This window comes from Sapajus apella, unplaced genomic scaffold (assembly GCF_009761245.1).
Source record: "Sapajus apella isolate SASKATOON/1434 unplaced genomic scaffold, GSC_monkey_1.0 scaffold49, whole genome shotgun sequence".
NCBI lineage: Eukaryota > Metazoa > Chordata > Mammalia > Primates > Cebidae > Sapajus > Sapajus apella.
This window is the reverse complement of record NW_022436989.1, coordinates 16,071,855-16,087,953: the sequence shown is the minus strand read 5'-3', so window position 1 is coordinate 16,087,953 and position 16,099 is coordinate 16,071,855. Positions and strand designations below refer to the sequence as shown.

General features: G+C 38.8%; 1 protein-coding gene across 10 annotated transcripts in view; it reads right to left on the bottom strand.

The window, feature by feature from the left end:
- The window catches only part of TTC13 (tetratricopeptide repeat domain 13), a 76,853-nt gene that overhangs the window by 56,266 nt on the left and 4,488 nt on the right, over nt 1–16,099 (bottom strand). For 9 of the 10 annotated variants that reach the window (XM_032242347.1, XM_032242341.1, XM_032242343.1 and 6 more), the window contains exon 2: nt 1,105–1,199. In XM_032242347.1, coding sequence (XP_032098238.1) covers nt 1,105–1,199 — 95 coding nt within the window. Of the gene's footprint in view, nt 1–1,104; nt 1,890–16,099 lie in introns of those variants that run through there. The other variant, XM_032242350.1, reaches the window with a different exon arrangement.

Here is a 16,099-nt window from a genome sequence, read left to right as displayed (position 1 = left end):
CTAGCAAAATGCCTAGCACATAATAGGTGCAAAATAAATATCTGGATAATCAATCAATAAGTGAATAGTCTAAGTCCCATATTTCAACCTCAGGAAAATGAAAAGCCAAGACTAATGAGCTTTCTCCCATAGGTCCCTAGCTAGTGCTATCTTAAACTGGAAATGCAACTGGTAGAAAATATTTTAACTACTCTCAGTAAGAAGACTTTCATAACTCTAAGAAACTAACTGCCTATACAAGATGGCATTATCCACCTTCTACTTAAACACTTTCAGAGATGACCAACTCACTGCTTTACAAGACAGCCCTTTTGGGCTTTTGGCAAGTCTAATTCAAGAGTTTTCCATATATCAAGTTGATTGCTATGCAGTGAGTTAGGTAAAAGCAGCCAATCAGTCTCTAGTTTGCAGTTTCAATCCATCTTCAGTAGTTCTGACAAGAAAAGGCAAGGCTTTGTTTGAAAAAAAAAAAAAAAAAAGAGTATCTTAAAAGGAAATTTTACACCAAAGATGTAAACAGTGTCTATGTAGAGTTGTAGTAAAAGGCCTGGAGAAAAAATATATTAAACTTGGACATGGAAATAACAATTGAGCTTCACAGAGTTAAGTGTGAACAAAAAGAAGACCCATCCCCCTTGAGAGAGCCAGGCTGGAGGAGGAGATGCACTAACATGGATAGGCAGACACAAACATTAGCACCAGTATTCACCCCTGAAATGGAGAGGCCCACTGTATAGTTTAGTGGGTACTGATAGAAAACATAGATATAAAAGATACCCACATATGCAAAGGTTGGAAAAATAAAAAAGAGTCTACTATACCTCCAAATACACAAGTCTGCTAGAAATAAGGTTCAACCATGATGTCCCCTTTATTTCTTGGCACTTGCAAATTAAAAATCTATGTCCAGAATGATCAACCATGCAATTCATAAGTCATAATAATTCAGTGTGACAAAGTACCAGACAACCTATCTTTATCCTATGCATGGAAACTCAATGAGGCCCAACTTCTAGTTGACAAACAGAGGCGACCTCCACTTTTTGGAACTAGTATTGCTGGGCTTCAGGTCACAAAAACAGAACACAGAGAGAAGACACATACCAGGATCTTTTCAGTGTTGAGGGAAAGCAAGGAGTCACAGGGTGGTGATCCCTTGGGTTCGCAGTCTGAGTCATGGAAGTTCAAAAAGGATGACTCTGAAAGGCAAGCATTCTTTGTTATTCTCTACACCTTAACGTATGCTCTTAGGTGCTTAACTTTGAACTGGAATCTTAAAAATCCACAAAATCAAAATAAGAACAGGTGTGAACAACACTAAAAGCGGCAACCGGCTGGGCACAGTGCTTCACACCTGTAATTCCAGCAACTCGGGAAGCTAGCTCAAGGCAAGGAATTCAAGACCAGCCTGGGCAACAGCGAAGCAACCAGCCTGGGTCTCAAACAGTGAGACCCTGTCTCTAAAAAATGAAAAACAGAAGTAGCAACCTATATCCTACCTTTATAAGTGGGTAATGTTTTACGGTTTGCAAGTATCTTGCACATCCATTAGTGATGGTCCTCACCACCATTCTCAAATGAGCAAAGGCAGTGAGCTTCCTGGATGGTGAAGTGAGGTTTAAATAGGTTGTAACTTATCTAAAGGCAAAAGGGCAGAAATAGTACCAGTACAATTCTTGTCTCAGGACAAATGTGGAACTAATATTGTTGTTAAGATCCTTCAGTTGAACATCTATGGGGCAGCATTTGCCATAAATTTTAAAAATCACAAAAGGGAGAATAAAGCCAAACCAGAGAGACTTAATGTTAAAAGATACACACTAGGCCAGGCATGGTGGCTTATGCCTGTAATCTCAGACCTTGGCACTTTGCGAAGCCAAGGCAGGTGGACCACAAAGTCAAGAGTTTGAGACCAGCCTGGCCAACATAGCGAAACCCCGTCTCTACTAAAGTACAAACATTAGCCACACGTGGTGGTGGGTGCCTGTAATTCCAGCTACTTGGGAGGCTGAGGCAGGAGAATCGCTTGAACCCGGGAGGCAGAAGTTGCAAGGAGCCAAGACCGTGCCATTGTACTCTAGCCTGGGCAAGAAGAGCAGAACTCTGACTTAAAAAAATATATCTATATCTATGTCTATATCTATCTATCTATCTATCTATATAAATTTATATCTAGATATAGATATATATAGATGAAGGGGGAATAGAGGCAGCAAACCACCTGGTTATGTATGTACCTATGCAACAACCCTGCATGACTTGTACATGTACCCTAGAACCTAAAGTAAAATAAAAATGTAAAAAAAAAGATACACATTATGAGTCCAGTATGCAACATATATAAATAACTCTTACAACCCAATTAAGACAACACAATTTTACAAACAGGCAAAAGACCTGAAACAGGCCATTGAACACATGAAAATTTGTTCAACATCATTACTAATTACTAATTATGAAAATGTAAATCAAACCGCAGTGAGGTACCTCTTCACATACACACTAGAATGGCTATCACCAAAAAGCAGAAAATAACAAGTGGTGGCAAGAATGTAGAAAAATTGGAACCACTGTTCATTCCTGATGGGAATGTAAAATGATACACCAGTTACGGAAAACGATTCCTTGAAAAGTGAATCGGAATTTCCACAATGCAGTAATTCTTCTCCTAGGTATATATCCCCCAAACTGAAAAGGGACTCAAGTAAATATTGCACATACATGTTCACAGTGGCCCTAATCACAGTAGCCAAAAGGCAGAAACCGTCCAGGTGTCCATCAACGATGAATGGATAAACAAATTGTGGTGTATATAGAGTAGAATACTATTCAACCATAAAAAAATGAACTATTGACCCATACTGCAACGTGGAAGAACTTTCAAAACATTAGGCTAAACGAAAGAAGCCAGACACAAAGGGTCACTTATCATATGACTCCGTCTATATGAAATGACCAGAATAGGTGAATCCATAGAGACAGAATGCAGATTGGTGATTGCCAGGGGAGATGGGAAGGAGGGAATAGGGAGCAACTGCTTAATAGGTAAGGGATTTTACTTTGGAGTGGAGAAAACAACTTGGGGTGGTTGCACATGGTGAATGCCACTGAATTGTTTGCTTTAAAATGGTTAATTTTATGTTACTAAAACATCTCACCTTGATAGATTATTGCAAAAAAAGATATGTTCTAATTCAGCAGTCATTAAGGAGCATTAAATTATGTTCAAGGAACCATGTGAGGGAAAGAATAAAGTATAATATCAAAATCAATCTACATCCTCAAAGAACATATAATTTGGCTAAATTCTCACATGTTGTACGTCTTAACAATAAGAAATAAGATATGATATGGCAAAGAAGCCCTGGGATGGTGAACAATTACTGAAGCTGCAATGTTAAATTTCACAAGGCATAAACAGGGTTTAAAAGAATAGATGCAGGCTGGGCGCAGTGACTCATGCCTGTAATCCCAGCACTTTGGGAGGCTGAGGCAGGCCAATCCCTTGAGCCCAGGAGTTTGAGACCAACCTGGGCAACATGACAAAACACCATCTTCAAAAAAGAAAAAATTAGCTGTGTGTGGTGGTACACGTCTGTAGTCCCAGCTACCCAGAGGCTAAGGTGGGAGGATCACCTGAGCCCAGGAGGTTGAAGCTGCAGTAAACCATAATCATGCCACTGCACTCCAATCTGGGTGACAGAGTAAGACCCTGTCTCAAGGGAAAAAAAAAAGAATGGACAGATTTAGACTGGGGCAGAGAAAGGGAAGGGGTATTCCAGGTAGGATGATGAGTGGTACACGCAAAGGTACAAACGCAAGGAAAGGCAAAAGGCAGCGAGGAGACTAGCTAGAGCAGGGAGTTTGTGTTGGAAAACAGAAAGTATGAGTTTGGAAGGTGAGGAGTCAGACTGCAGAAAATCTGATCTGAATCCCAGAGAAAGGCTTTAGTCCCCCAAGAATGAAGGCAATAATGGTTCCTGGCAGATGGGTGGAGAATAATGACTCCATGAAAGATATTTTTGAAACATACACAGTTATAATCTGTTTTTCCTACATTTTCTAAGCTAAGATTTGAGGACTTACTATATGCCAGGCACTGTGCTAAGCAATGTGTATATATGGCCTTATTCTAACGATCCCTCTTCTCTGTGGAATCCATTTCAGTTTCAATAAATATACACCTACATAATTTTAAAAGGCTGCACAGCATTCCATGGTATGGAACTTAACCATACTTTTATCATTGGATACTTGGGATGTCCCTACTTTTTTCTTAATATAAATAGTATTTCAGTAAGTATTCTTGACCTATATTTTTGAAAATGTACCCACTTAGGATAAATGCCAACAAATAAAATTGCCAAGTCAAAGAGTGTACACAATTTTAATATTTTTCCTACACATTGCCTCATTTCCTTCCCAGCATGTAGTAACAATTTCATTCCCACTAGCAGTTTGAGAAGGTCCATTTCCCTCCAGAGTGCTGACATTCTTTTCATCTTTCCCAATCTGAACACATAACTAATAAAGTTAAACTTCTGGCCATTTGTATCTCCTCATTTTATAAACCACTTATATCCTTTGCTCATTCTTTTTTTTTTTTTTTTTTTTTTTGAGACGGAGTTTCGCTCTTGTTACCCAGGCTGGAGTGCAACGGCGCGATCTCGGCTCACCGCAACCTCCGCCTCCCGGGTTCAGGCAATTCTCCTGCCCCAGCCTCCTGAGTCGCTGGGATTACAGGCACGCGCCACCATGCCCAGCTAATTTTTTGTATTTTTAGTAGAGACGGGGTTTCACCATGTTGACCAGGATGGTCTCGATCTCTTGACCTCGTGATCCACCTGCCTCGGCCTCCCACAGTGCTGGGATTACAGGCTTGAGCCACCGCGCCCGGCCCCTTTGCTTATTCTTAAGCCATCTGATCCTATCCCTGTGCTCATTTTTAAGTCATCTGAACCTATCCTGGCATAATATATTGACAAAAATTCCTAATTATCTATTTTCCAAATGGTTAGCCAGTTGTTCTATAATATAGCTGTTAAATTATCAATTTGAATGCCACCTTTATAAAACATTATAGACATTAGGATCTGTTTCTAGACTTCTTTTAAAGGAAATCTTTAAGATTATTTAAATCCAGCAATAGTAACCAAAACAGCATGGTACTGGCATAAAACAGACACACAGGCTAATGGAACAAAATAGAGAACCCAGAAACAAATCCACATGCCTACAGTGAACTCATTTTTGACAAAGGTGCCAAGAACACACGCTGGGGAAGACAGTCCCTTCAATAAATGGTTCTGGGAAAACTGGATATCCGTATGTAAAAGAATGAAACTAGACCCCTATCTCCATATACAAAATGAAATCCAAATGGATTAAAGACTTAAATCTAAGTTTAAGTTTAAATCTAAATCTAAGTTAAATCTAAATCTAAGTTGAATTTCATCTCAAACTACAAAACTACTACAAGAAAACATTGGGGAAACTACAAGAAAATATTCATCCGGGCAAAGATCTCTTGAGCAATACCCACAAACACAGGCAACCAAAGCAATCAAAACATGGGCGAACGATTTGAATACACATTTCTCAAAAGAAGACATACAAAAGGCAAACAGGCATATGAAAAGGTGCTCAACATCACTGATCATCAAAAAATGCAAATCAAAACTATAATAAGAGACCATCTCAACCCTGTTAAAATGGCATATATGCAAAAGACAGGCAACAATAAATGCTGGTGAGGATATGGAGAAAGGGGAACCCTTGTACACTATGGAGGGAATGTAAATTAGCACAACCACAATAGAGAACAATTTGGAGGTTCCTCAAAAAACTAAAAATTGAGCTACCATATGATCCAACAATCCCACTGCTGGGTATATACCCAAAAGACAGGAAATCAGTATATCGACGAGATGTCTGCAATCCTATATTTGCTGCAGCACTGTTTATAATAGCTAGGATTTGTTAGCAACCTAAATGTTCATCAACAGATGAACGGATAAAGAAAATGTGGAGTACTATTCAGCCATAAAACACAATGAGATCCGGTCATTTGCAACAGCATGGAGGGAACTGGAGATCATTATGTGTTGAGTGAAATACCCCAGGCACAGAAAGACAAACTGCATGTTCTCACTTATTTGTGGGATCTAAAAATCAAATCAAATGAATTCACGGACATGGAGAGTGGAAGGATAGTTATCGGAGGCTGGGAAGTATAGCAGGGGAATGGGGTGAGGTGGGGATGGTGAATGGGTACAAAAAACCCCAGAAAGTATGAATAAGACCGACTACTTGATAGCACAATAGGGTGACAACTGTCAATAACAATTTAATTGTATATTTTAAAATAACTTAAAGAATGTAATAGGTTTGTAACTTAAAAGATAAATGCTTGAGAGGATGCATACCCTCCATTCTTCATAATATGCTTATTTCAGATCGCATGTCTGTATCAAAACATCTCATGTATTCCACAAATATATACAACTAATATCTATGTACCAACAAAAATTTTTTCAAGTAAGTTTATAAACTTTTTTAAAGATTTAAGTCCAACTTCAGCAACAGCTCTAACAAATGTTCGTCCAATCACTGCATGGATATTTACATTTTAAAAAATTACAGTAGGATTTAATGCTCATTGTAGAAAATATACACAGAAAATTACAAAACATAAATAAAAATCATTTAGAATAGCATTATTCATTGAGAAAAAATTTGGTATATGTAATAAAAAGTGGTAATTCTGAAATCAGACAGCCTGTATTTGAACTCCTACTCTCTGCCACTACTTCCTAGCTCTCAGCCACTGTAATCTTCAGTTTCACTTGCAAAATAGGGTCAATAATAGTATCAACTTCTCAGGGTGATTATAATATTTAAATAAGGAAATTCTGTAAGAAGCATGTGGTATAGTTTCTGGCACATAGAAAGAGCTAAAAAAAAAATGCTAGCTACCACTATTATCATTAGGTTGTGAGAATGGAATGAGATACATTGCTTAGTAACCTGCCTTCTTAACTTAGTAATATAATGTCAGTGTTTCCCCATTTGCTTAAATTTTATTTTCTTTTTTTTGAGACAGGGTCTCACTCTGACACCCAGGCTGAAGTGCAGTGGCACAATCTTGGCTCACAGCAGCCTTCACCTCAGCATCTCTAGCAGCTGGGAACACAGGCATGTGCCCCCACACCTGGCTAATTTTTCATTTCTATTTTTTATAGAGACAGGGTCCCACTGTGTTGCCCAGACTGGTCTCAAATCCCCGGACTCAAGCAATCCTCTCGCCTCAGCCTCCCCAAGTACTGAGATTACAGGCATGAATCACTGCACCTGGCTTAAATTTTCTCCTATTTAAACTTGGTAGGATTATATATCATTTTTCATTTAATATTTTTAAAATAAATTTTTAGCTTTCTATAAGAAATATTTTTCTTGTTTCTACACTTCTAATCCCTTATCAGGATCTGTTTGTTTTGATTTCAGTATCACATTGTTTCAATTATTGTAGCCTCACAAGAAATAAATGTTTTCTGTTTTTTGTTATTTTAAATCGATACATAATAATTGTACATATGGGTAGGGGGTGATATTTTGATACACATACATACATTTTAATATAAAGCAAAGCCGTTATCAATTTTATTCCAAAACTTTCTTGGCTATTTGTATAAATATTCTTTCTTCAGATAAACTTCAGTGATTTTTTTTAAAATCCAAAACAAAAAAACTCTGTATTTTAATAGGAGAAGGAATGCCTCTTTATAAAGTTTGATCTTTTCATTTAAATATTTTATTAAACTATGTGAAACTTCATAAATTTTATATAGAATTTACATGTGATTTTTTTTAAAAACTGTGTTGATAACCATTGATTCAATACATATTTGTTGAGCACCTACTACATTCCCGTCACTGTGTTATCCTCTACTGAGCAAAACCAGAAATGACCCTTCTTCTACACAGAGATTATAGTTTCCTGTGGGAAAACTGACAGCAGTCAAAGTACACAAAGAAACATAAACCAGCAACAGTGTGAGAGCTACAAATGACAGCACAATCAGAAGACGTGGCCTGATTAGAGTTTCCCAAGGGCGTGAATACTATCAGCTAACACATAGTTACCGTATACAGGCAACCTTCGAATCCCCATTTCAAAGATGAGGAAAATGAGCCAGAGGAACTTGCAGTAATTTTCCTGAGGCTACCCTCTAGCAAAGCAGTGGAGGGAGGATCTAAACCTAGGCAGTCTGGTTCTGGAGTCTGTGCTTTTAGCCATGAATGAGTGAATGGGGACCTGAAGGAAACTAAGGATTTCACCATGGGAGGCTACCGCACTGGGAGAGCAGTCAGGCAGAAATACAACCACATGGTTAATCCTTTAACTGCCTAGTGCTGAATATTTTATCTGCACACATTATTGAACTCTTTACAGCCCTATTAATGTCTCCATTTATTCAGTTGATAACTGTATTATCTGCATGTAACTTTATCAAGGTCTTTTAAAATATTTATATTCATTTAGCGTCTTATTACACTAGATGAAACTTCCAAAAGTGCTCAGTAATGCCAGTGATAACCGGCACCCCTGCTTATTCCTGACATTAATACTTCATTTAATAACCGAGAATTCATCAACTTTTGATGATAAAACTTTTTCTTCTAACATTTATCAACAACCATTGGAAAGCAGCTCTGTGTTGGCTACGAGGTGAGACTGACGTACTTAATAAAAAAAGTATTTTTCTATTTTTTTTTAAAACCAGAAACTTTAAATCGGAAGAGCTGGCTGACCTTTATCAAACAACTTTTGAGGTTTATTTAAGACGTGCCTATGATTTTTCTCCTTTGACCTATTAAGAAATTAATTTTTTAAAGTTGAACCATCCGTATACTTCTAAAACAAACTGTGATTGAGGTAGATTATTCTTTTAATTGCTTGCTGGTTTCAATTTACTAATATTTCACTTAAAATTTTTATAACTAGGTATATATTTTCTAAGGTCTGCAACAGAGAAATAGTTGCTAGAGTTAAAACTACAGTTGTTTGGAACAGGAGGTTAAATTTGTTCTTCAGTCTTAAAATATTTAACTCACTATGGCTTTAATTATTTTACTATCATAAATGATCATATTAAAGGATAACTACTTAATATAATAAATAATTACAGCCTAACCAGCTGTATGTAAATAATATAGATTTCCTTGGATAGGAAAAGCTTTCTTCCTTGCTTAAGGTTGTACATGTAAAGTTAGTGCTGCTTAGCACAGAAACTGTGTGAAAATGCATCACTGAATTCTAACTTGTTCTACATCACCTCTCTGGACATTTCTTCATTGCTTCAGAGTTTAACTTCTTTTTTTTTTTTTTTTTTTCGAGGCAGAGTTTCACTTTTGTTTACCAGGCTGGAGTGCAACGGCATGATCTTGGCTCACCACAACCTCCACCTCCCAGGTTCAAGCAATTCTCCTGCCTCAGCCTCCCGAGTAGCTGGGATTACAGGCATGCGCCACCACACCAGGCCAATTGTGTATTTTTAGTAGAGATGGGGTTTCACCATGTTGGTCAGGCTGATCTCAAACTCCCGACCTCAGGTGAAGGCTGATCTCAAACTCCCGACCTCAGGTGATCCACTTACCTTGGCTTCCTAAAGCGCTGGGATTACAGGTGTGAGCCACAGCTCCCAGCCCAGAGTCTAAATTCTTAGCAGAGATTTCTGCTAAGAAATAGTCTCTGAGTTCTCACGGTCTATAGAGCTCCACGCACACCTCTCTTTCGCAACTGACATTCGCACCTGCTCCCTCTTTTTTGTGGTAGCCTGATCAGGCTTATCTATTTTCTTTTCTTTTTTTTTTAATCACTTAAGAATTTGTTCTGTGTGTGTTTTTTTATTGTGGTTAAAAAAAAAAAAACGCACATCACATAAAAGCCACCACCTTAGCCATTTTTAGGTGTATGGTTCAGTAGTATTTCACTGATGTGAACTGGATCTCCAGAACTTCTTAATCATTCTTTTTTTTAAAAAAAAAAAACAAAAAACATTTCTTAGGTCTACTTCTCAATTCAATGGCTGTTCTATTTCTAATTCATTTATACTGGCTTTGCTGTACATAGGCCTTCCCATTTCCCTTATAACCTCTTCTCGCATCTCAAGTTCAGTAGCTAGTTTGTTTATTCCCTTTCTTCTTAGCATTAAACTAAGAAGGCAGGGTGGGTTTAAGCAGGAGGTGACATCACTGACAAGTGTCTGAGGAGAGAAGGGCCTAGTAGGGCAGGGGACAGGTGGGAGGCCATGGCCAGTTAAAATGAGCAAAGTCTGAATAGAGGCAGGGGCCATGGGGTTGAAATAGAGAGTTACAGTCTAAAGAGATACGGCAAGTAAAAAACACAGGGCCTTGAGGAAGAATTAGGCACAGAAAGAGAAAAAGACACAGGTTTCCGGTTTGTACAATGAGGGAAGAAGTTTCCATCAACAGAAACAGGGAGGTTAAGAGGAAGACAGGTTTTAGAGGGAAGTCTAACTTTGGATTTGAGTCAAGTGATTACACTGGAAGCTGTCTAGCATGTAGTTAAGAAAGTCCAGAGAAGGCCGGGTGCAGTGGCTCCCACCTGTAATCCCAGCACTTTGGGAGGCCGAGGTGGGTGGATCACCTGAGGTCAGGAGTTCAAGACCAGCCTGGCCAACATAGTGAAACCCTATCTCTAGTAAAAATTTAAAAATTAGCTGGGCATGGTGGAGGGCATCTGTAATCACAGCTACTTGGGAGGCTGAGGAAGGAAAATCACTTGAACCCGGGAGGCAGAGGCTACAGTGAGCCGAGATCGTGCCATTTCACTCCAGCCTGGGCAACAAGAGTGAAACTCTGTCTCAAAAAGAAAAACAAAAAACTAAGAAAGTCCAGAGAAAGGTAAATGCTACAGATACGGATGTGATGATCTGATAATCATTAACTTATGGTGGATGATAATCTGAGACTGTAAGTACAATCTCTAAGAAAGCTTAGGAAGCTTAGTAAGAGAAGAGTTGACCTCGGTGGAGATGAGTATTTAAGAGACAGAAGAATCAACTTTGTAATTTATCTTTTATTAAAATAACTATCCATTTCTTTGAAAGATTCTACATCTGGGCCATAAAGCTAGACATAGTTATTGTAATGATTTTCATATTTATTCTACTTGTTTATTCCTAACGTCTAATATTTTTTTCTTCTCATTTTTCTTGATTAGGCTTGCTAGATAACTGGCTAATCTTCAGCAGTATTTTCAAAGAATTAGGTCTTATATTTAATTCTAGTACTTCCCTGATTTCAAACGTAATTAATTAGTTTGGAGGCAATGTAACAGTGGTTCAGGGCAGGGCTGTGGAGTCAGACTAACCCAGGTCAGATGCTTCCCTGGCTGTTTGACTTAGAGCAAGTCCTTTGGTACATCTTAATGTCAGCTCCTTCATCTGTAAAATAGGAATAACCACCCCTAGATACCTTCACAGGGCTACTGTAAGGAATAAAGGGTATAAAGCCCCGTGCACAGAAAAGGATTGCTAAATGTTCCTGTATACTTATAGGCTAAACTCACTGGGTTTTTCTGTTAAAAGTTTCTTTCTTTAAGCTTATCTTGGCCTTCACAATACTTCCCAGCCTCCAAACGCTTTCATGAACCTTATTTATTTTGGTTTTCCATCCTCCAAGGTAGGTACGAGGCACACTCTGCCCACTGTACACATGGGGAAATAAGCTCAATGTTAATGAACATGTTTAAGGTCACAAAACAAAGACACAGCATAGCTGGGTCTTGCCACAGCAATGAAGAACATGGCACATGTGTCCCAACTCATTCTGCCAATGCTGGTGCTAGTAGTGAACAGTTTAGGTATAGCAGTGTCTTGAAACTTCTTCCCTCTCCTTCTAAGCCTCACATACAACTGACCTTAAAAAGAGCAGTTTGGGCACAGTGACGAGGACAAAAGCTAACCATAGAAGGTCCAAGACACAGTGGAGTAGTGGAGACAGTGCATACAAACATCTCCTTCGAGGAATTCTGCTGTAAAAGGAGGCAGAGGGAGGGGTCAGTGGCTGGAGGGAAGTGTGATCATCTTGGCTGCTTGTCTTTTCAGGATGGTAGTTATTAAGACAGTCTGTATGCTGACAGAAGACAAGAGGACATCAGAGCCAGCCAACAGAGAGCTGAGCTAGGCAGAGGCACCAGCCACTCATCCACGCAACAGGACAGAAGGCAAACTCTGCCAGTCCATCTGCGGGCAGGCCGATAGCTGGGATGGTGGGGAGCAAGGAAGTTGTCTTCTCACTGCTTCTTTCTCAGTCAAATAAAATGACAGTCATCACCTCCAAGGAAGGAGAGAAGGTGGCACTGGTAGTAGCATATATTTCTCACACATCTGTTTCTGTGAGAAAACTGACTGAAAGCTTAAAAGCAGCAAACCCACGACCAATTTACAAGGAAATCAACAGCTGCTGGGTAGCTCTCATCACTCTACCACCTAGTTATAACAGACAGCACACTGAGCTACTTGAAAATAAGAATGACTGGGCTTTTCCCTTGGATGGGCTACAACTTGGAAGCAGAGTGCCAGGTATTTATTGACAATCCTAATCCTAGGTATAGGGTAACACGGGAAGAGAAGACAATTTGTGTGACTGGAAGAACGACCTGAAGGCCAGGTGGCTATGTGGTGTCAACTTGTAGTGTCTTTTGCTTTTATCAATTTCTGCACTTATAAGACAACCAGTTGACATCATATACTACATTGCTCACTGGCCCCAAAATATGGCCACAAGTGGTAATTCCTTTTAGAATGTAATAACAAGAAAAGTGCTCTGAAGAATTTATATGCTTCATTTAATGAAATGAAATATGCGTCAGTACCTGAGATGTGTTAAGTTATTGTAAAGCAAATTGAAAATAGTGACTGCCTGCTGAGTATTAAATTATAAAGTAAACATATAATTAATCCATTGGAACCAAGAATCCACAAAAGCCATCTTAAAGAGACCAGTTTTTTTTTTTTTTAACAAAGCTTGAATGTAACTAGATCAAAGGTGTCTTAACCCACATACAAATATTAACACATGCAAATAATCAAAAGAAAAGGAATTCACTACACAGGATGGAACAAAAAAGGCACAGTAGTGAATTACGTGGAACAGGACAGAAGGATGCCTTAACCAACAAACTGGGTGGCCAGGCCTTCCCCACAAAGGCCAGTTACTTAGCATAAGGCTATAAACTAGACTGAAGATGCATCAGACGCTGAAAGTCACACATACTTTTAAGAGCTAAAAGCTTTCTCATAAGCCCACACACACTGTCAGACAACATCAACTCCACAGGGAATGCTAAAGCAGATCTAAGCACTGACAAGGGAACACAAAGTCACTAAGAACCTCGCAAACACCAGCAGGGAAAAGTTGCAAGAGGAGTCAACTGGTCTTTTCGTGTCCTGAGATGCACCAACTGATTCCTGACTGAGAGTCTATGGGAAGAATGCCGGCACATGTGCAGTGTAAGCCCATTACATGGTGCTGACCCTAAATCAGATATAAAGACAGATGAAATATTTCCCAAATGAAACTAGGGTTAGCATGGAATGAGACTATCGGCAATCTTAAAAACAGACAGCCATTGATTTCAGTTCTTTCTGATTACATAAGTTGTTCAGCATATGAAAATTTATTGAGCTATCTACACTTCGGAAATATGTACTTTTCTGTATATATGTTGTATTTCAATAAAAAAGTAAAACCGAAATAAAAGGAAAATGTTGGAAAGCATTCACCCAAAGTTAAAAGTATTAAAATTCTGCTAGTTTGATAAACTGTGTATTTATTCTATCTGCAAGATAAGATGAGCCCAAACAAAGGGACCTCTTTAAAACAGCCCATTGTGAAAGCGATAAGCTTTAAAAGTCAGCCAAGTATTTATTGAGTGCAGTGAAGCCAAGCTGTCTGTACAAGTTGAAGAGCCTTGCCTTTCCTACAGTCATGTTCCATGCAGGGTCTAAAACCCAAGCCACATAACTTTTGCCTTCACCCAGAGATTAAAAAATAAAACGAATCCTTATCACCTGAAGCTGAACATGTTTAGCAGCGTGTAGATCTTTTAAAAGGTAAATGTAACTCTTAATGACAACAGATATATATGAAAAAGCAAATCATAAGCTGTTATCACCGTAGGGCTTATGCTACAAAATGCTACTTCTAAACCAGAGGATTTTCTGGAGGATGCTGTTCAGTAAGCAAAAAGAAAACACCCTCTGGCAATGCCACAGAGGCCAGGATGTAGCAAGATCGCAATCGCTTCATCACTCTGTGCCTTAGTCTCTGAGCACAGCGACTTTGCACTGGCAAATTTACTCAGGTATGCCTTGAAAAAAAAGATATGAAGAGGTCTGCCATGAAACTATATATGATAACAAACAGAAAATCAGGGCCGGGGGAGCGGGGCGAAGAATTGAGCAAATACTCTCACACTAATGGTTACTACGGTTGCTATGACTGAGCAGAAAATGTGCTTCTTAACTTCCTCATCAGCAAAAAAGTAAATAGCTCTCATAAGTTTCCTTCTACTGATTCTCTACCACCTCTAGGCATAGCAATGATCTATGTGCTGTGAGCAATAAACCTGACTTCATGTATTTGGCCATAAATGGCCAATTCCTTAATTAAGAAAGCTACCATATACATCAACAATCTCAGTGTTAGCAATTTTGTCAAAAACACAAAGCTAGGTTCATAGACACTTCCTTGTTTCTCTGGCAGTTAACAATTTCCAAATTGGACAGACAGACTCTAAATACCTTTTCCCATAAAGAACTGCTGAAAAATAGAATAAACTCAATTCTGGGTTCATTAATTTCAGCAAACTAAAGAAAATTAAGACATCAAGTACAGGGCTGCATCACCCAGGAGCAGTGAAAAAAAGGCTGAAGGCACTGGAAAAAAAGAGTCACACAAACTCACTGTTCTTATTACTATGACATTTTCAAAGCAAGAGGAGGAAAAAAAGGTATTTTTAAAACAATTTCTAGAAATGCATATGCTTGAACCATAAAATACACCTTAGACCATCTGTAAAGAGTATAAAGATATAATTTAATACACAACGAATACTACATTTGAAAAAGATGCAGTTTAGCTTTGGTAAGGAGAGAACATGAATTTTTAAATCAATCAACAAGTTACAATTTCACAAGACCTTAATTTACCAGATTTATAAAATTCGAGTGTCAAATTAAGATATTTCTAAGATCTCTCCAAATCTCACTCTACCCAAGTCTCAGCTCAAATGTCACCTTACCAGGGGCCATCACTGGCCACCTCTTAAAGTGGCACCTGCACACTGCTCTTTATCCTCTCACACTGCTTTATTTTCAAGGTACATATTACTAGGCCTATGATATATAGTCATGTGCAAGATAATAATGATTCAGCCAATGATGGACCACTTATATGAGCGTGGTCCCATAAGACAGTAATACCATATTTTTACTGTACCTTTTCTATATTTAGATACACAAACACTTGTCATTGTATTACAACTGCCTACAGTATTCATTGTAGCAACAGGCCACAGGTCTGTAGCCTAGGAGCAATAGACTATAGCATACAGCCAAGGTGTGTAATGGGCTATTCCATCTAGGTCTGTGTAAGTACACTCTTTGATGTTTGCACGATGATGAAATCGCCTAATGACACATTTCTCAAAACATATCCTGTTGTTAAATGGTGCGTAACTGTATTTATTTCTTCTCTCACCAAGACACAGGAGCCACACCAGGAACTCGGTCAGCTGTGCTGCATCACCAGGGTCCAGAACACTAAGTAGCATCTAGTAGGTATACAAATAGTTTTTCGACAAAAGCACAGACCCATTCTAGCTCCGCAGTTCAAAATACTAGGTTCAGTGAAGCAACCTTGTATTTGTAGCCAAATACAAAATTCTAACAGTGATTTAAGAATATAACTTTCGCCGGGCGCGGTGGCTGAAGCCTGTAATCCCAGCACTTTGGGAGGCCGAGGCGGGTGGATCACGAGGTCAAGAGATCGAGACCATCCTGGTCAACAC